The 16941-nt window shown below is 35.6% G+C and overlaps 1 protein-coding gene across 1 annotated transcript in view; it reads right to left on the bottom strand.

Moving 5' to 3' along the window:
* Window positions 1-673: 673 nt before the first annotated feature.
* Window positions 674-16941, bottom strand: part of LOC149798868 (mannose-P-dolichol utilization defect 1 protein-like) — a 33042-nt gene continuing 16774 nt past the window's right edge. The window contains exons 4-5 of the mRNA XM_089957782.1: window positions 12250-12454; window positions 674-6080 (exon numbers count right to left, since the gene is read on the bottom strand). Of these exons, the coding sequence (XP_089813908.1) occupies window positions 5853-6080; window positions 12250-12454 (433 nt within the window). The 3' untranslated portion in view covers window positions 674-5852. The remainder of the gene's footprint in view (window positions 6081-12249; window positions 12455-16941) is intronic.

Here is a 16941-nt window from a genome sequence, read left to right as displayed (position 1 = left end):
ATCCTCCAGCCAATGAAATTTGTTATGATGCAACCATCAGAAAATATCTCCTAAACTAGTACTGTCTGCTTCCATTGGTTTCAGTCCTAATTAATAAATTTCAGTATACATTATGTAAATATACAATGCACCTGTATGGTACTCGCTGACAAGTATGAATGTCACTTATGTAAATATCACTCAGACAAAATGGGAAATGCCCTTTGGAGTTACTGGCCACAATTTCTTTGTCTATGGACAAGTAACTCTGCAAAAGTTGCTCATCTGTAAAAACAAATGTCCTACTCAAACAATCCAAACAATGGATTTCTGCACCCCTGCCATGCAGAAAATAAATTCACAATAAACTAATCCTAGCCACTTATAAAAAAAAAAAATTTCTCCCAAATTCTTATATCTTCACATTTGAACTTTTGATCATTTAAAAATTTGAAATGTGAACTCTTAATAGGCATTATATGGCCAGTATTATGTGGAAATTTTGAAACCACCTACTATACTTACCTAATGTGACAAGACATAAAAGACACAAAAAATAATTTGTAATCATATCAAAGTAGAGGTAATAAGTTGATAAGTAGAGGTTGATAAGTTGTTAAGTAGAGGTAATAAGTTGATAAGTAGAAGTAATAAGTTGTTAAGTAGAGGTAATAAGTTGATAAGAAAGATAATGTAATTGTTGTAATAATTTATTAAAATCACTGTTCTTAAAATTTGTCATTGTCCACATGTAAGAACCAGATATTATTAGGTGAAAGTCATGAACTTGAGTATCCCTGGAGTGTCAGCCTGTTGTACATAGTTGATGCATCAATAATTACCAAGATTAACTACAACAGGTGAGGCTTCACATGAAAAGCAAGTTATCCACTCACCTAATTCCTATACTCATTCTCATCTACAATACACTGTTAACCAACTGAGGGTAACCTAACACAATATGCAATGTAATGTCCTTAATGTAAAAAGTTTATCCCTAAATACACATACTTATTCCTACTTCCAACTGTAGTGGTCAGAAAGGGCCCATCTGAGTAAGCTTGGATGTATATAGGCCTCACATGAATGAACCAATGTAATCATAAACGCATTACTTGAATCGTGGTAGGAAAGCATAAAATGTAGGTCATAGTGGCCTTTGATTTAAGATCATAGTACTGTACAAGCAGAAATGCATCCAATTATTACATTTTATAACTGGGGGTTCCCATGCAACTGGGAAATCAGGAAAAAGTAAGGAGAAAGAACAGGTTTGTTATCAAATATATAAAGTCCTGTAACTGTATAAATTATGAGCATAGTCAGAAAAATCCCTTGGAATGTTCAGCTACCACTTTATTGCATAAAGAATATATAATTGAGCAATAACTGAACTGTTCACAAGTTAAATTTATTGAGTTCTTGCCATTTTAGAGGCTGAGAAATTCTTCGGTCAACTGAAGTTGTATGGATCTTTTGGGTGCCTGACTGAAATTTATTGGCATAATCAACCCATGTACTACTGGGGACAGTTGTCTTCTAAGTGCTCACCTTGACTGAAACATACTGGTATAGTCAACCCGTGTACTACTGCAGACCCAGTTGTCTAAAGTGCTCAACCCATGTACTACTGGGGACCCAGTTATCTAAAGTGCTCACCTTTACTGATCACTGCTATCTCACCTCTGTCTATGCGAGTTACAGTCGCGGGTTCAGCCAATGTTAGTATGTGAGAAAGCTTGCCAGTATCTTCCCTTAGGTCGGTGGTTCTTACCAGGGTTTTCCCAGATTCTTAGTCTACCTGTTATACTGGCCTCCATGCATAGCCTATCAAGCACTGAAAAATGGTGCTAAACCCAAAACAATAAGTGTTCCAGTTATTGGACTGGTCAAGTAGACTGGTTAGAGCCATACTAATATCATTTCTAATGCAGAAAGGATAAAGATCATACATGTGACCTCAGTATGTTTTAGAAAAAAGTTAAGCTCAACTTCCCCAGTACCCTTTTTAATGTGTAATTTGAGAAAAATGCATTGTGATAAATCTTATGGTATTAAGCATTGGTTTCACCCCCAACTCTCCTTTGTAGTGAATTTTACTCAGACTTGCTAAATATGTAGAAATCCACCAAATGTCGGAATAATTTTCAATGCAGAATCCTATGCCCAGGGCATTCATGACAATGACTGCATAAATATACAGTCCACAATCAGATCACAGAGGTCAATAGGTTTTATTAACTTATTGTCCAAATTTAAACATTCCTTTTGGAAAGATGTGAAGAAAATAGAGTTTGTATACAACATTGTGACATTGTTTCCAAAAACACGAGTCCATTGACATAGCATACTTTTTATGACATGATGGGGTTTAATGTCATGTCAAGTCTGGAGGTCCTTTAGTTTCAAAATGGATCACTGTACATGGAACACTATAAGTGGAATGGTACAGGTACCTTTTCACAGTTGATTTTACCTAGATGTCAAAGAAATGAAGTTTTGATACTGATGCATAATTGTATAATATGAGGTCACATGGGGATGAGTAAAATCAAAGCGCTGACACAACATAAATTTTAGAAATTTGAAATGAAACAATACATTATTAGCTGGGTAATGAAACATGATGCGTGTGCTAAAACACCAACCATGTAAAAAGTTATGTGTACCATTTGGGGATATGCAAGATGGCATGCCACTTGACAGGATAGTGGAAGACATAATAAGACCTTTGACTAGACCCTAAAGAGGAAACTGTTACAATTTAGAGCTGTGCAGAATACTGGAAAACAAGAAAATAACAACCACAACATGAATAGTTATGTGGTAATTGATAAGCAGTATCATGCAATAAGTAATAACCCATATTTCCCATTGGAAGGAAGGGACATCCTAAAGTAAGAACAGGACATATCAGCTAAATATTGGGATGAAAGAAAATGCTCCCCTATCCAAGGTGTCACCTCTGTAAATGCCTCTTCCATCCCAGCTCATGAGTCAACACACAGCTCCACAGGGAGTGTTGAAGGACATTACCACAACTTAATGCTCACAAGATCTGATAGATGAAGATCTAATGCCACAACTTCTCTATCACAAAGATCACATGGTAGACAACACAAGCCCATTAGCACCTACTTTGACAGATGACAGTTTTACCCACCCACATGTGTCTTAACTGCAGTTGTTGCCTGGCTGGGTAAAGCATAATTAATGCCATAAAAGAAACATCACACTTATTGATGCAATATATCATCACGAACAATAAGGCTCTGGAAATGATCAACACCTCCTTGCAGAAACAAGCAGAGTGTATAAGAGCCAAGACAGTGAAAGAACTGAAGGCCAGAATGACTGTGATCAACCTGACAATGAGGCGGTTAAGGTTGGGGTCACCACGTGTGACATCATGCACTAGAGAGATCAATACTCGTCAAAAGACATAAAGGGATTGTAATAAGTCAAGCAAATCATGAGAATACTGGAAGAAGGAATAGTCTTGATTACTTTATATTCTGGCTGCTATGGTGTCATAAAAAAAGGAATAAAAATGGAAAATGGGATATATATTTTAATTAGTGTTAAGACTGATAAAGGTTGCTGGAACTATCAGCTGATTACACACAATATGTGTACATGCAACTGATACCTACTGATGATTTTGAATTATGAATTTTTAAGTTTTACATTATATATTAGAGGCAATTGTGCCAATAATGTTTGGTTATCCTAGATGATACTTAACAGAAATCATGCCTTCTTATGCAAAATAGTATAATGTAAAATGAAGAAAAAATTCCAAGAATTACATCAAGCTGAAAGATAGCAACAAGCCACTGAGCTCCATAGGGTTTGAGAAATTAAGTTTGTGCAACAGTACTAGAGATAAATAAGGTGTACGTGCACTTTACAAACTTTTCAGATGAATATAATGCTTTCTGTTGATGCATCTTGACAGCAGCAGTACATGATATTTCGTTACACCTTATGGAAAACTGATCGTACATATGGAGACAAAAAAGCAACTGCCTTACTGAAATGATCTTGCTAGGGTTGGTAGGTCTGAATCTGACGAACTTCCATGCATTCAGCAGGTGAACATAATTTTCTTCAGATACAACACCAAACTTTATAGCAATCAGACATGATTTTGGTCTTCCATAAAATAATCTGAAAAAATGTTGAGGGGTTGGGGTCCTCCCCCAATGGAGTCTCAAGAGATAGCACCCGATAAATGGGTCCAGGGCCCCTGGACAAAAACGCTTTTTACACTCATAAAAAACTGCTCCTGGTGCAACTTATGACCATAAAATAAACCAATAATTTGAAAAACTAATAAACTTACCAAAAATGTTCAACATGAGTTCAATAATTTCACAATATTTATAGTCAGATGAGTTTGTTCTCCAATACTACTGATGCTGAAGTTATTTCATGTGCATGTCAGTGTTCACATAGTAATTAAGTCACAATAATTTCTCAATTTTTTGCAACAAATATATTATACTTCTCTCTTTTCATAACAAATCTGTAAAATAAACACCCAAGTACATCAACTATATACAAATAATCCCATATTCACTTGTCTTTTTCTCCAAAGGAAACAACCTGTTGATATGCCAGTCAAGCTCTTTTTGTGGCTTTGGCAAAGATTTCTTAAGCCTTCCTTTTTGTCACCATTGACTTCTTTAGCTCAATGTGCAATCATTTCTTTTACTTTCAAGTTGGTGCTTGGCAACATGCAGTGTGCATATTCTGACAGAGGGCTACATCTGTTCTCTCATGCAAGAAATCTTTCTTCTTATAGTAATTGACTGCACTTTTTCCAGATGCCTTCTGAGCTTCAATTATTCTGTATACAGCTTCTTTTGTAAATGCTGCTCCGACCTCTTCCAACTGTGATTACTGTAATTAAGATTTTTATTGCAGAGGTCACAAAATGCCAATTCTCTAGTGTTCAGTTTTCTTATAAATTGACCAACTAAATTTCTGTCTACTTTTTGCTCCAGCCATTCCCATTTCCATATGTGTTTTAAACCTTTATCTAAACTTTTCATGTCGTGGTCTCTCTCAACAACTTGGGACGCCATGTTTTGCAAGCATGCTTCTTCTTTCCATTGCCATCAGTTTCCATTACATGAAGATTCATTGGAAGAATTTAAACCTTTGACCAATCAGAATACTTTTTACGAGAGTTGTGTGATAACTAATATATGGAACCAATAATTTAACAAGGGTAATTGCAGAATGGGAGCAGACAGACCATTTTCTAAAAACTGGATCGGAGATGATATAAAAAACAGACTAAATCACAAAAATTCTGATTCAAGCCAGGAGAAAACCAGAATTCTGCTTTAAAACAGAAAAATCATGTCTGAGCAATGATTTTTTATGATGCTGCACAAGGGAAATAACTCTTCTGCATTGGAAACAGTTGTTGGCCAAGTTGATCGATGTTATTTGAAATACGACATTTATACCTGAAGCTACTGGCAAGCTTTCTCAAATACTCACTTTGGCTGAGCCAAGACTTAAACCCACATGGACTGAGATGAGATGTCAGTGATCTGTACAGACAAGCACCATTTGGATGCCCAGGACCCCAGATGACAGCTTATATAATTGTGTCAATAATTAATAATCTACTAGGAATAGTTTACATGATAGTACAAGAAACCATTAATTTCACTCATACGATGAATCCTCAACATTGATATCCCAATATTAACAATGCAAACATGATTAAGATACAATCAAACTTCTAATTTGGCTCCCATTTTAAATTTTTTATGGAAAGTTATTAAAAAATCTATTACAGTAACATTAGTTTCAAACGATTAAAGAGTAATTGCTATGTAGGCTACAAGTTCATCTTATTTTGTCTTAATTTGCCTATCTGTTTTCCAGTAATATAAAATCTGTGCAGCTAAAAGTCCATTGCAGACTGAGGCTACTATGTAGGTGCTTATCACAAGTGAGTCACCCGTTTCTTGAATGGATGTAAATATACGAGCCACAGAGCCCAGAAAGAGCAGAAAAACTGTCACGGCTGACAATTGACCTGTGCTGCCATTTTGATAATTGGCCACAACTTGTATCATCTGAAATAGAAATGACTATCTGTTAGTCCATTGTACATTAAAAAGTAAATACATTTTGCAATTATTTCTTCCTTTGTTAAGCAGTATCATTAATTATGTTTGTTTCAATTCCCCACCCCCATAAAATTAAAAGGTTCATGATATACAAAGAACAAGTATTTCTGGTTGTTATTTTGTGTTTGTCTTCACTGTGAAATCTTACCACTGAAATTTCACAAAAACTTTCTTAACACCTGATATGGATGTCAAGAACTGTTCTGATTAACCAATAAGGTATGATTAATCAACATGGTCACTCACTGGGTACTTTCAGAGCAATTGTCAATTAACTATGATTTTGATGATCAATTTGGAGCTGAAATTCATTTAACCTGTGATCAATTTGGTGTTAAAACTCAGTTAACCAGTGATCAATTTGGTGTTGAAATTCAGTTAACCAGTGATCAATTCGGAGTTGAAATTCAATTAACCAATCAGGTATATTAGACTTTAGACTATGTGAAAAAAGCACCATTTGGCAAAACATTATTTAGACAAATTAACTGATTATTAATTCAGTTACAATAGGTTAGCAGAAATTGACTACTGATCATGGAACTGTATCAAATTCCAAAGACTATAAATGACTAATATCCTATTTTAAAGACTATAAATGACTAAATATACAATTCCAAAAACAATAAGTGACTAAATATACGATTCCAAAGAATATACATGACTAAAATCCAATTCCGGAGACTATAAATGTGTTTTGGATTTTAACGTAGCTTTAACAATTTTTCAGTTATTTAAGAGTTTAACGTTGTTTTTTTCTGAGTTTATCGTGGTATAAACTGTCAGTTGCCGACTCACACAGCAAATAACGCCCAAAGGGCGTTATGTAAGCTGTGTGAGTCAGCAACTGACTGTTTATACCACGATAAACTCAGAAAAAAACATTAAACTCTTATAATTGAAATTTCAGTTATTCATTATGTTATTTTGTTTGCATCATTAAAAAACAGAAATCTTAACTGAGCATAGTAATACATGTTTAGGGTTTTCTGTTATGTAGCTATTTATAGCACTTGGGATTGTCCTGCTTTATTGTAATAAGGTCATCATAATACCAGTCCTTCAACCAATGAAAACCAAACTTATTCAATTATTTTTTTTTAAAATTGTTAGAATGTTCTTTTCCTTTAATGCTAACTTCGTGTCTGCCTTCACTGGCAATGTTTATCTTATGCTGTACATGTGACTCTATTTATAGAAGTGGAAAAGTAGTTCTCCTTACAGTTCATACAGAAATAAACACAATTCATTTTGATCACGTGGTAACATTCTGACCAACGGAAATGTTACTTTCCTTTACCAGCTACTGGCATTGCAATTATATCGCTATGATGTCTGCAATGTGACATGTAGCATGATGTCCCACCCAGTCACATTATCCTGACACTGGGCTGACCAGTCCTAACACTAACCTTTTAATGCTGAGCACCAAGCGAGGCAGCTGTTAGTACCATTTTTGTAAGTCTTTGGTACGACTCAGCCAGGGATCGAACCCATGACCTGCCGCATCCAAGGTGGACGCTCTAACCACTTGGCCACCAGAGCAGACTATAAATGACTAATATCTGATTCCAAAGACAAAAAATGACTAAATATACAATTCCAAAGACTATAAGTGACTAAATATACAATTCCAAAGAATATACATGACTAAAATCCAATTTCAGAGACTATAAATGACTAACATCTAATTCCAAAGACTAAAAATGACTAAATATACAATTCCAAAGACCATACATGACTGATATCCAATTCCTAAGACCATACATGACTAAAATCCAAGTCCAAAGACTATAAATGACTAATACCTGATTCCAACAACTATAAATGACTAATATCAAGCTTGAAATTCATCAGCAAAAAAAACATGTGACTTGTAACTCTGTGTTTCAATATCAAAAATGCAAATATTTAAAGTAATTTCTTGTCTATTACCAGTTCCACACTTGAAAAGTTTTAAATACCCAATCTTATTGTTTGATAATACAGTGTGACCCAGCTATAACACGGTAGTTGGGAGCCATAGAACCCGACCTCGTTATAGACCGAACCGTGTTATAAACAACCAGGTCATTTAGCTGAAGACAATTATGCATGTACCCAACAAAAAAATTGTGGGGAGGAGGTGTAGATAATAAATGTGGGCGGTAAAATACGTGCTTCATCGGCGCAGTTACCATCTTAAATTGATGCATATTAAATGAGAAATACACCTGTAGCGAAAACAAAGACTTGTATAACAGTTTACTTTATTAAGAGAACCACGAATTGGTACATATACATGAATACTGTTTATATATACATGTCTAATGTATAGCATGAATAGTATCAACACCGTGTACTTACCCGCGAACCTCATCATATACACTGAATCCACAATACAAGTGATTCCATTGAAAAGATGCGCACACACAGCTTTAAAATATTCAATAATTTTGTCACAGGTCATATTGGTCTGAATTCAGTGGAAAAATATAGCACAATCACGTAATGAATGACGAAGCACATTTACTTTTCAGTATGTCCCATGTCGGTAAAAGTTAGTTTGCATTTTAAGCCACTGTTGGTAGCGTTCATAAGCATTAATTTTTTCCCTACAAAAAGAAAACTTCCACAACATAGTTAACGTGTTCCAGTCATGTTGGAAAATGCAAAAATCCATCAGATTCCATCACTTCAAGTTTGGTACTGACTTCCTTTGATGAAAAGTTCTTTGTTTTTATTGAAAGATTGTAGTCGGCTTTCTTTGATGAATGGTGCATGCGTTACTGAAGTCACCGCTAAAGGACAGCTTTGGAGAACCAAACAAATGCCCATTTCTTATTGCAGCAGCAACATAAAATAATTGTATTGCATGATTGAGACTGATTTTTGTTTCCATTTGCTGAGTACGTTTTCATAACAACTGGTGCCTCAAAGGTAATCTGTTTCCTTTGAAATTTCAGCAATTTTATCTGGTTTTATCTGGGTACATTTTTAAAAAGGAATTGGCCGTCGATTGGACTGTTCTAGTCACTGTCCCTCCATGAAAATTAACAAAGGGTCAACGGATGATAGAGACACAGGTGTTCAGGTTTGATGACAGGGATTATTACAGAAAATGTGAGTGTTCTGAAGGATTTAATTCTGAGTGAAAAGAAGAGGAATTTTACTTACCATCAACATACAAATGTCAGTCTTTGTAAATATATTAATTACTAGCAAGCGGCCAAAAATCTGATGAAAGATAGATTGCGAGATAACACCTCGTCCAGTTGATCTCCGTTACCAGAAATGTCAACAACAAAAAAGTGGATATTTCACAACATACAGTACTCATGCTAGATGTCATGATAAGCGGATTATAATATAACAATACACTGTTTAGATGGTTTGTCAATATGGACAAAGAACTTGTGCATGTAACAATAGATAAATTTCAGTGCATTTTATATCCAGTTTGCGGCTTCCTTTCATGTGGCCTCTGAATTTCTGCACTCCAAACCAATGGTTGTATATAAAAGTTTAAACAGCCAACAATGTCACTAATAATAAAAAATTGCCACATGGTATGTTTTGCTGCCAATAAGGAAAAAACAATCCAAATTTGCGACATTGGCAAAGACCTATGCGATCCCAGAATAACCTTTTTAAGTGATATTTTTCGTACTTTTATGAAGAAAAAACTACTTTTTCTTGTACAAGTTGTTGTTGTTGTTGTTCTAGGGTTAACGCCATTTTTCAGCACAAGATAGGCTATACATGGCGGCCAGTATAACTGGTGGAGGAAGAACCCTGGAAAACCCATGGAAGAACCACCGACCCACAAGAAGCTACTGGCAGGCTTTCCCACGTACCCATGCTAGCCGAGCCTTGGACTCGAACCCATGCAGATAGGTGAGATGGCAGTGATCCGGAACGGTAAGCGCTTTAGACCACTCGGGGCCCCCTCGTGTACTAGAAAAATACATATAAAATTTCAGAAGCCATGCCACGATCATCTTGCATTATTCATATGCGATCTCTTCTCCAAAATGATAATAAAGTTTTTATGGGGTTTTGTGTACAAGAAAAATACATGTATATGAAATTTTGGGAGCCACACCACAACCGCTATATATCCGAATTCATGTTATAACAGAGCGCACTATAGCAGGGTCACACTGTACTGTTTAGCATATGCTATTGGCTTTATCATAAAACAGTCACATCTTGCAATATCAGTTAACTTCTAAAAATAGATCAAATTGGAAAACAGCCTATACAAGATCTTCTTTTATCAAAGAGGCTATTGCATAATTAAAGGCAACTGCTGGTGTCAGCAACATATGGCACATGTGCCACAAGGTGGCATGTCAAGAGGTTTTGTGTGGCACACGAAGGGCAGCCAAAAATCTTGATTTCAACAGTGTTATTCTCTTACTGGTAGAATGCACTCGTTCATTTTGTAATTAATATAAAAAAAAGTGGCATGCTATGCAAAATAGGTTGCCAACCCCTGGGCTACTGTGTTCCACACAAAGGTAATAGCTTATTTTTGCTGAAGACTAGTTTCTATAGGTACATAAAAAAAAACTAGTTTCCATAGGTATATAAAATTAGACTTTAGTTCATTCTGCACAGCATCATGAATAATATCACATCTGTAGCTTAGTGAATTTTCAGGTTTGTGTCATTAAATGTAGTTAAATGTAACTAATTCATTTTTGCGCATAAAGTATTTCAACACTGTTTGAATTATTGACATAGAGAATAACACGTCATTAAATACATGCTAAAACAGGGTAGTCTGTTTTACATCAAATTTTTCAATGCTGCCATGACCTGTCAAAGAGTTTTGATGTTTATTAAGGAGTCATCAAGTTTCCTTTATGACCTAATGTAGTTTCCTCCCTTGATTTCATTGCAGTATTAAATAATTGACTCTTCCAGAACAATATAGATTACATGTACACAGACCAGTTTTTTTCAGCATGTATCAAATGAATGGTATTGGGTTTTATGTCAATGTGAATTATTAAATCATTCCTGTACGAAACAAAATTGGTAATTTTAGCTACATATCTAGATGCCGACATATAAATTCCAAAAAAAAAAAATGAAAAACAGACTTGGATATCATTTGTGATGCTGTGCAGAACAAACCATAGCTTCTATAGGCATTAAAAATTAGACTATAGTTTATTCTGCATGGCATCAAAAATCATTTCCACATCTGTAGCTCCGTGAATTTTCAGGTTAGTGTCACTAAATGCAGCTAAAAGTAACTAATTCATTTCGTGCATAAAGTATTTCAACACTGTTTGAATATATGCTGTTCTGTTTACATCAAAGTTTTCAATACTGCCATGACCCATGGAAAAGTCAATTTTTTTATTAAGGCATCATCAGCTTTCCTATTCGGCATAATGTAGTTGCCTCCCTTTGATTTCATTGTAGCATGAAAAGTCGACTCTTCCAGAACTAAAGACAAACATAGTGGATTACATGTAGACAGACCAGTCTTTTTTCAGCATGTATCAAATAAATGGTGTTGGATTTCATGTCAATATGAATTATGTTAAAATCATTCCTGCATCAAACAAACTTGGTACCTTTAGCTATATTTCAAGATGATGATGCAAAAATTCTGAGAAACAGACTCGGATTTGCGATGCTTTGTCGAATGAACTAGAGTTTTTATAGGCATAAAAATTTGACCAGTTTCCATATGCACACAAAATCAGACTACTTTCTATGGGCATGTAAAATAATGACACTTTGTTATGGTTATATAAATCTGATATTTATGAATAATAAGGGAACAACTGAAAGCATGCAGTGCATATTCAAGTTTTAAAGTATACAGGACAGAAAACTGCACCAATTAGAAAGCATCTTGGTTGCATGGAATTGTCCTAACCTTGTTCCAACTGGAAAACATCCTTTATACATTTAATTGTCCTTACCTTGCTCCAACTGGAAAACATCCTTTATACATTTAATTGTCCTTACCTTGCTCCAACCAGAAAGCATCCTTTATATATGGAATAGTCCTTACCTTGCTCCATTTGGAAAGCATACCAGTTACATGCAAAGACAACTGTCCTTAACTTAAAAAATGGAAAGCATCCTGGTTACATGCAGTTTTCCTTACCTTGCTAAGAATGACAATCAATATGTTGACACTTTGTAGAAGTGCAAGTAGCTGTATAGGGGCAGCAGGAGAAAGCAGGTAGGCCATGATGGCACCATATGCCCCCAGAAACAGCCATGAATTAAGCAGGCTACCTTGGTACAGGATCACGAAGAATGCAATCAGACTGGTCTGGATGGCCAGAAACAGACCTTCCCCATATGAACTGAAAACAAAATATTTTCACATGAAGTCTTCCAGTGAAAAACTCCCTATTGATATTGACTGTCCATTCTGAAGGAGTGAAAACAAGATATTCAAGCTGGCCACTGTGGCTGCTTGATTAAAATTAAGATCTGTATACAGAATTTATGTTCATTTTAAATAAATTGCTGGAATTGTATATCAAATACTGGTTGAAAAGAATCCGAAAGTCATTCAAAACTTGCTTTGTCAGTTCTGACCCTCACTCTCACAGCAATCATTCATGAGCTTTTTCTGTCTGTTCCTTCATTTCTTTTATGCCTCATACTGACAACCTGGAAATTACTGTCTTCATGCCTGGAATAATGTCTCTTTTTTCCTTCTTTTGTCCGACTTTTTAATATGCTTCAAACAAGTCCATTTCTATGGCAATCATTGTACATGCGCTCCTTTAATAAAAACATTGCCAGACAGGTGTCTCTAAAGAAGAAAAGCAAATGCTAAGCATTTGATTAAAGCGCATTTTTATAAACGTATGAAAATTTTGGAAAATTACAAAAATATAGATTTTGTATTAACTACTAGCCTTTTTAATGATCAGTTATTACCTATGATTCGTAACAGTCATGTTGCAATGTGTGCCACAATTTATTTACAATGAGGTATACAATATATATCAATACAGAAATCAATATACTTTTTTTTGCATGTAACAAAAAAAATTTAAAGGAAAATTTGCATTCTTTGTGGAAACTTGTAGCGATTTATCATTACAGGGGGCTCCTAACTAAAACAAATTCCTCAATATTTTCAAAAGAGTAATTATGAATCAACTAAGATTTTGCTGAGGTACTGAGGAAAAATTTTTGTTTGCATATAAATAATTATTATGAAAAAAATAATTTCATTTCAGGTAACAGACAACTATGATTTTGCTGGAGAGATTGAGGAAAAATGATGACTGGATATAAAGAATTATTATAAAAGTAATAATTTGATTTCAGGTCACAGACAACTAATTATTTTATGAGCAACAGAAACAGTCTATGTGTGGTAGAATATTTAATACCATATTTAAAAGATTGCCAGCCATTAACATCACAGATTATACAAATTTAATTGTCTCTGTTCTACGTCAAGGCAATTTAACAAGTCTGATAAAAATCTGGTAAATAACAAATTTGCTAACAAGTTCAAAAGTACAGCAAATTAAAGGTACCAATATACTTGTGGCTCCTGACCACAATCAAACTCATCTGAGAGCCAGATAATATAAACCTGCTGACTAGGTTTAATTAAATTCCAACAAAGTCAGACTCAAAAGTGGAGAGAAAAAAACAGCCAATCCGATCAAAGGTCACTTTTGCAATAAAACTCATTCAGCATCTTGATGATTTTATTATATTAACCAAGTATGACTAAAATCAATTCAAGTGGTACAAAAGCTCAGCCATTCCAATGCAAGAATACCTGATTACTATGCATTTATCTAGTTTATAACAAAACTAATTCAACATCTTGATGATGTAAGTCTGTTTACTAAATTTCATTAAAATCAGAAATAGTCATTAAGTGTCATGCGAAAGCAATTAAGGTGCAGAATGACCACCTCATTAATATGCACAGATCTCGCTCATACTGGTAATTCTATTCATCAATAATCTTGATGTTTTAATCCAACTTACCAAGACTAATCAAAGTCAAAGTTCCCAAAATGAAAATGTGCTCAGCCAGTCTGATATATATATATATATATATATATATATATATATATATATATATATATATATATATATATATATATATATATATATATATATATATATATATATTATGATCACAGTAATGTGATCTTGATTGCGGGATGATGTAAAGTTAACAGTATCAGAAAATCCAGATCACTTGCATTTTTTTATGATGACATCAAGTCCTGATATTGCAATCAATATCAAACTACAGTGTACTATGATAATTATTTTTGTTCTTTACCTATTAATTTTCTTATAAATTAATAAAATCCAAAAACATAAAAGATAAATGAAGAATTTGCTTAACATTTCATCTTCTTTTATACTAACTTCATCTTAAGATCAAATTGGATGATATATTCTTATGAAATGCTGAACTAAAATCGTTAGCTAATGTCAGTATGATATGGGCTTTTTGTCCTTGTTTAGTTGAAATACCAGTGTGTATAATTCCCTGCAGAGTTCTATAATTAACAGAGATGTCTTTAGCTACAACTTAACACATCCAACATAAAAATCCAAGCACTCATTTTGTAAAATTCACGGCTCTACTACGCATATACTACTGAACGTCAGCTTGAGTAGGTCGGATTTTAGTCTGGATATTTCCATGTGGTTCACAGTGGCAGGTGGGCCGTGAGAAAAGCTATAAGACGATGGGAATCGTTTGTGTACCACTCCTCCATTGTCGTCTGTAGCGCAACAAAACTGCTTGGTTCCTAAGAGAAAGGGGTACAACAGAACATCACACTTGTATGGTTCTGGCTTGGCACGATAAATCTGGCTGAAACAAACTCATACATGGGTTGATTGTTGAAATCGGTTCATATTTGGCCAAGATATAGCCATTTAAGTAGTAAGGGACACCCCACCCACCTGCTGGGAAAGTGAGCACTGCCCTTGGCTCTTTCGCTGGTGCAAGGGGGTCGATAAAATGGCAAAGTCCGAAAACACTGTCTTTCACCTATATCTTGGTAATGGCTGGGAATATTTCCAAGCCGTTTGCTGTGCCAGGTCAGCCTTAGAGGAAAATGCCTATGGTTTTTTATAACTCCTCCTTTGTCGTCTCAAGAGCAAGGAAACCAGTTTGGTTCCTTAGAGAAAGGGGGCAGAACGTAATGTCACATTTGTTTGGTTCTGGCATGGGACAACGCATTTGGTCAGGATGAACTCAGGCACTGGTCGATCATAAAAATCGGTCCATATTTGGCCGAGATATAGCCATTTAGGCAGCATGGGTCACCCCCTCGCTGGGAAAATGAGTGCTGGCCTTGGCTCTCTCTCTTCGTGTTGTGGGAAGGGTGGTTGAAAAAATGACAATGTCCAAAAATTTCTTCTTTTGTCCATATCTCAGTAACGGATGGGAATATTTTCATACGGTTTGCTGTCCTAGATCAGCTGTGATGAGACCTATGTCCAAATATTTTGTCCGTCTTTGTGTGACCTATAGCACCCCTACAATGTGAAATGAGTATTTTTGAACTGTAGAGGGCAGACCAAAAATAGGAATTTAACCAGACATATGTCAAAAGATACGTCTCAAAAAGACAAATCCAACAATACATTGTTGATGAGGATCAGCCCCGGCATTTGGGGGAGAAAATTGGATTCCTGTGACCCTGAATTAGGGTTAGGGTTTGAGGTTAGGGTTGGAGTCCTTTAGGGTTAGGGTTTAGGGTTAGGGGTTAGAGTTAGGGTTAGGGTTGGAGTTCTTTAGGGCTAGGGTAACGTGACTTGGTGAAGTAGGTATGAATGGAATGTTAGAGGAATGAAATGAGCATAGAAGCAACGATTCCATTGTAGTTGGAGTAACTGCACTGAATGGTGCAAAACCGATACAAATTATGGAGTTGAATTCTGATACACAAACAGAGAGAGAGAAACCAGTATGCTTGCTTCTTGTCAGCCACATCGCCAATCATGGTGAAATGTGTAATTTTCAGAGCCGGGGAATGTGATGTTCATCTTAACATACAACATGTGGTCTTGAAATTGCCATGGAAATCTTCCTGACATGTAGTCCATGCCAGCAAGAAAACCAATATGTTTAGGGCAATGTTGGGAGCATGGGTAAAAAATAACTTAGATGCCATTTTCTCCCAAACTATGACAGCTATTTGAAAGAATGAGACACTGGCACATTGACCTCAAAGAAGCAGGGCTGGCAGTGAAAAGCCATAGAAATTGTCCTGTCCATTTGTCCATAACATTAAAAGAACCAATATGTTTAGGGCAATGTCAGGAGCATGGGGAAAAATACTGCTTGAATGGCATTTTCTCCCCAATTATGAAAAAAAGTCTATATTTTTCTGGCATATAATTTGACGCATCTCACTTGCCTGATGATATGGAAGTAGCCAATTTGGTGTTTCTAGATAGAGGCGATTAACATCTACCTGCAAGCACAAACCCCGTAAAAATGTTCCTAGCCACTACTGAGATATCGACAAATGAAGCAGTTTCCAGCAAGATTTTTTCAACATAAAAACGGCAAAGGAGGAGTTTGAAACATGCCCTTGCTATTTTTTTTTGTAGCTTCCCTCCAGGCCTTCCTAGCACAGCAAACCACATGAAACAATTCCCACCTGTTACCAAAAAATTGACCAAAGAAGGCAAAGTTGGACTTGGATATTTTCACAACCCCTCGTTTCAAACGAGAACACCAAGGCAAAAGACCCCTCACACCCAGGGAGAGGTGACCCCTTGCTTCCAGCACGAAGGAGCCAAGGATAGCTCTCAAAACTCAAATTTCATCTTTTTG

The sequence above is a fragment of the Sinohyriopsis cumingii genome, chromosome 5 (assembly GCF_028554795.1).
Source record: "Sinohyriopsis cumingii isolate HCF-2022 chromosome 5, ASM2855479v2, whole genome shotgun sequence".
NCBI classification, from domain to species: Eukaryota; Metazoa; Mollusca; class Bivalvia; order Unionida; family Unionidae; genus Sinohyriopsis; species Sinohyriopsis cumingii.
The sequence above is the reverse complement of the archived record's forward strand: the minus strand, read 5'-3'. Positions and strand labels throughout refer to the sequence as shown.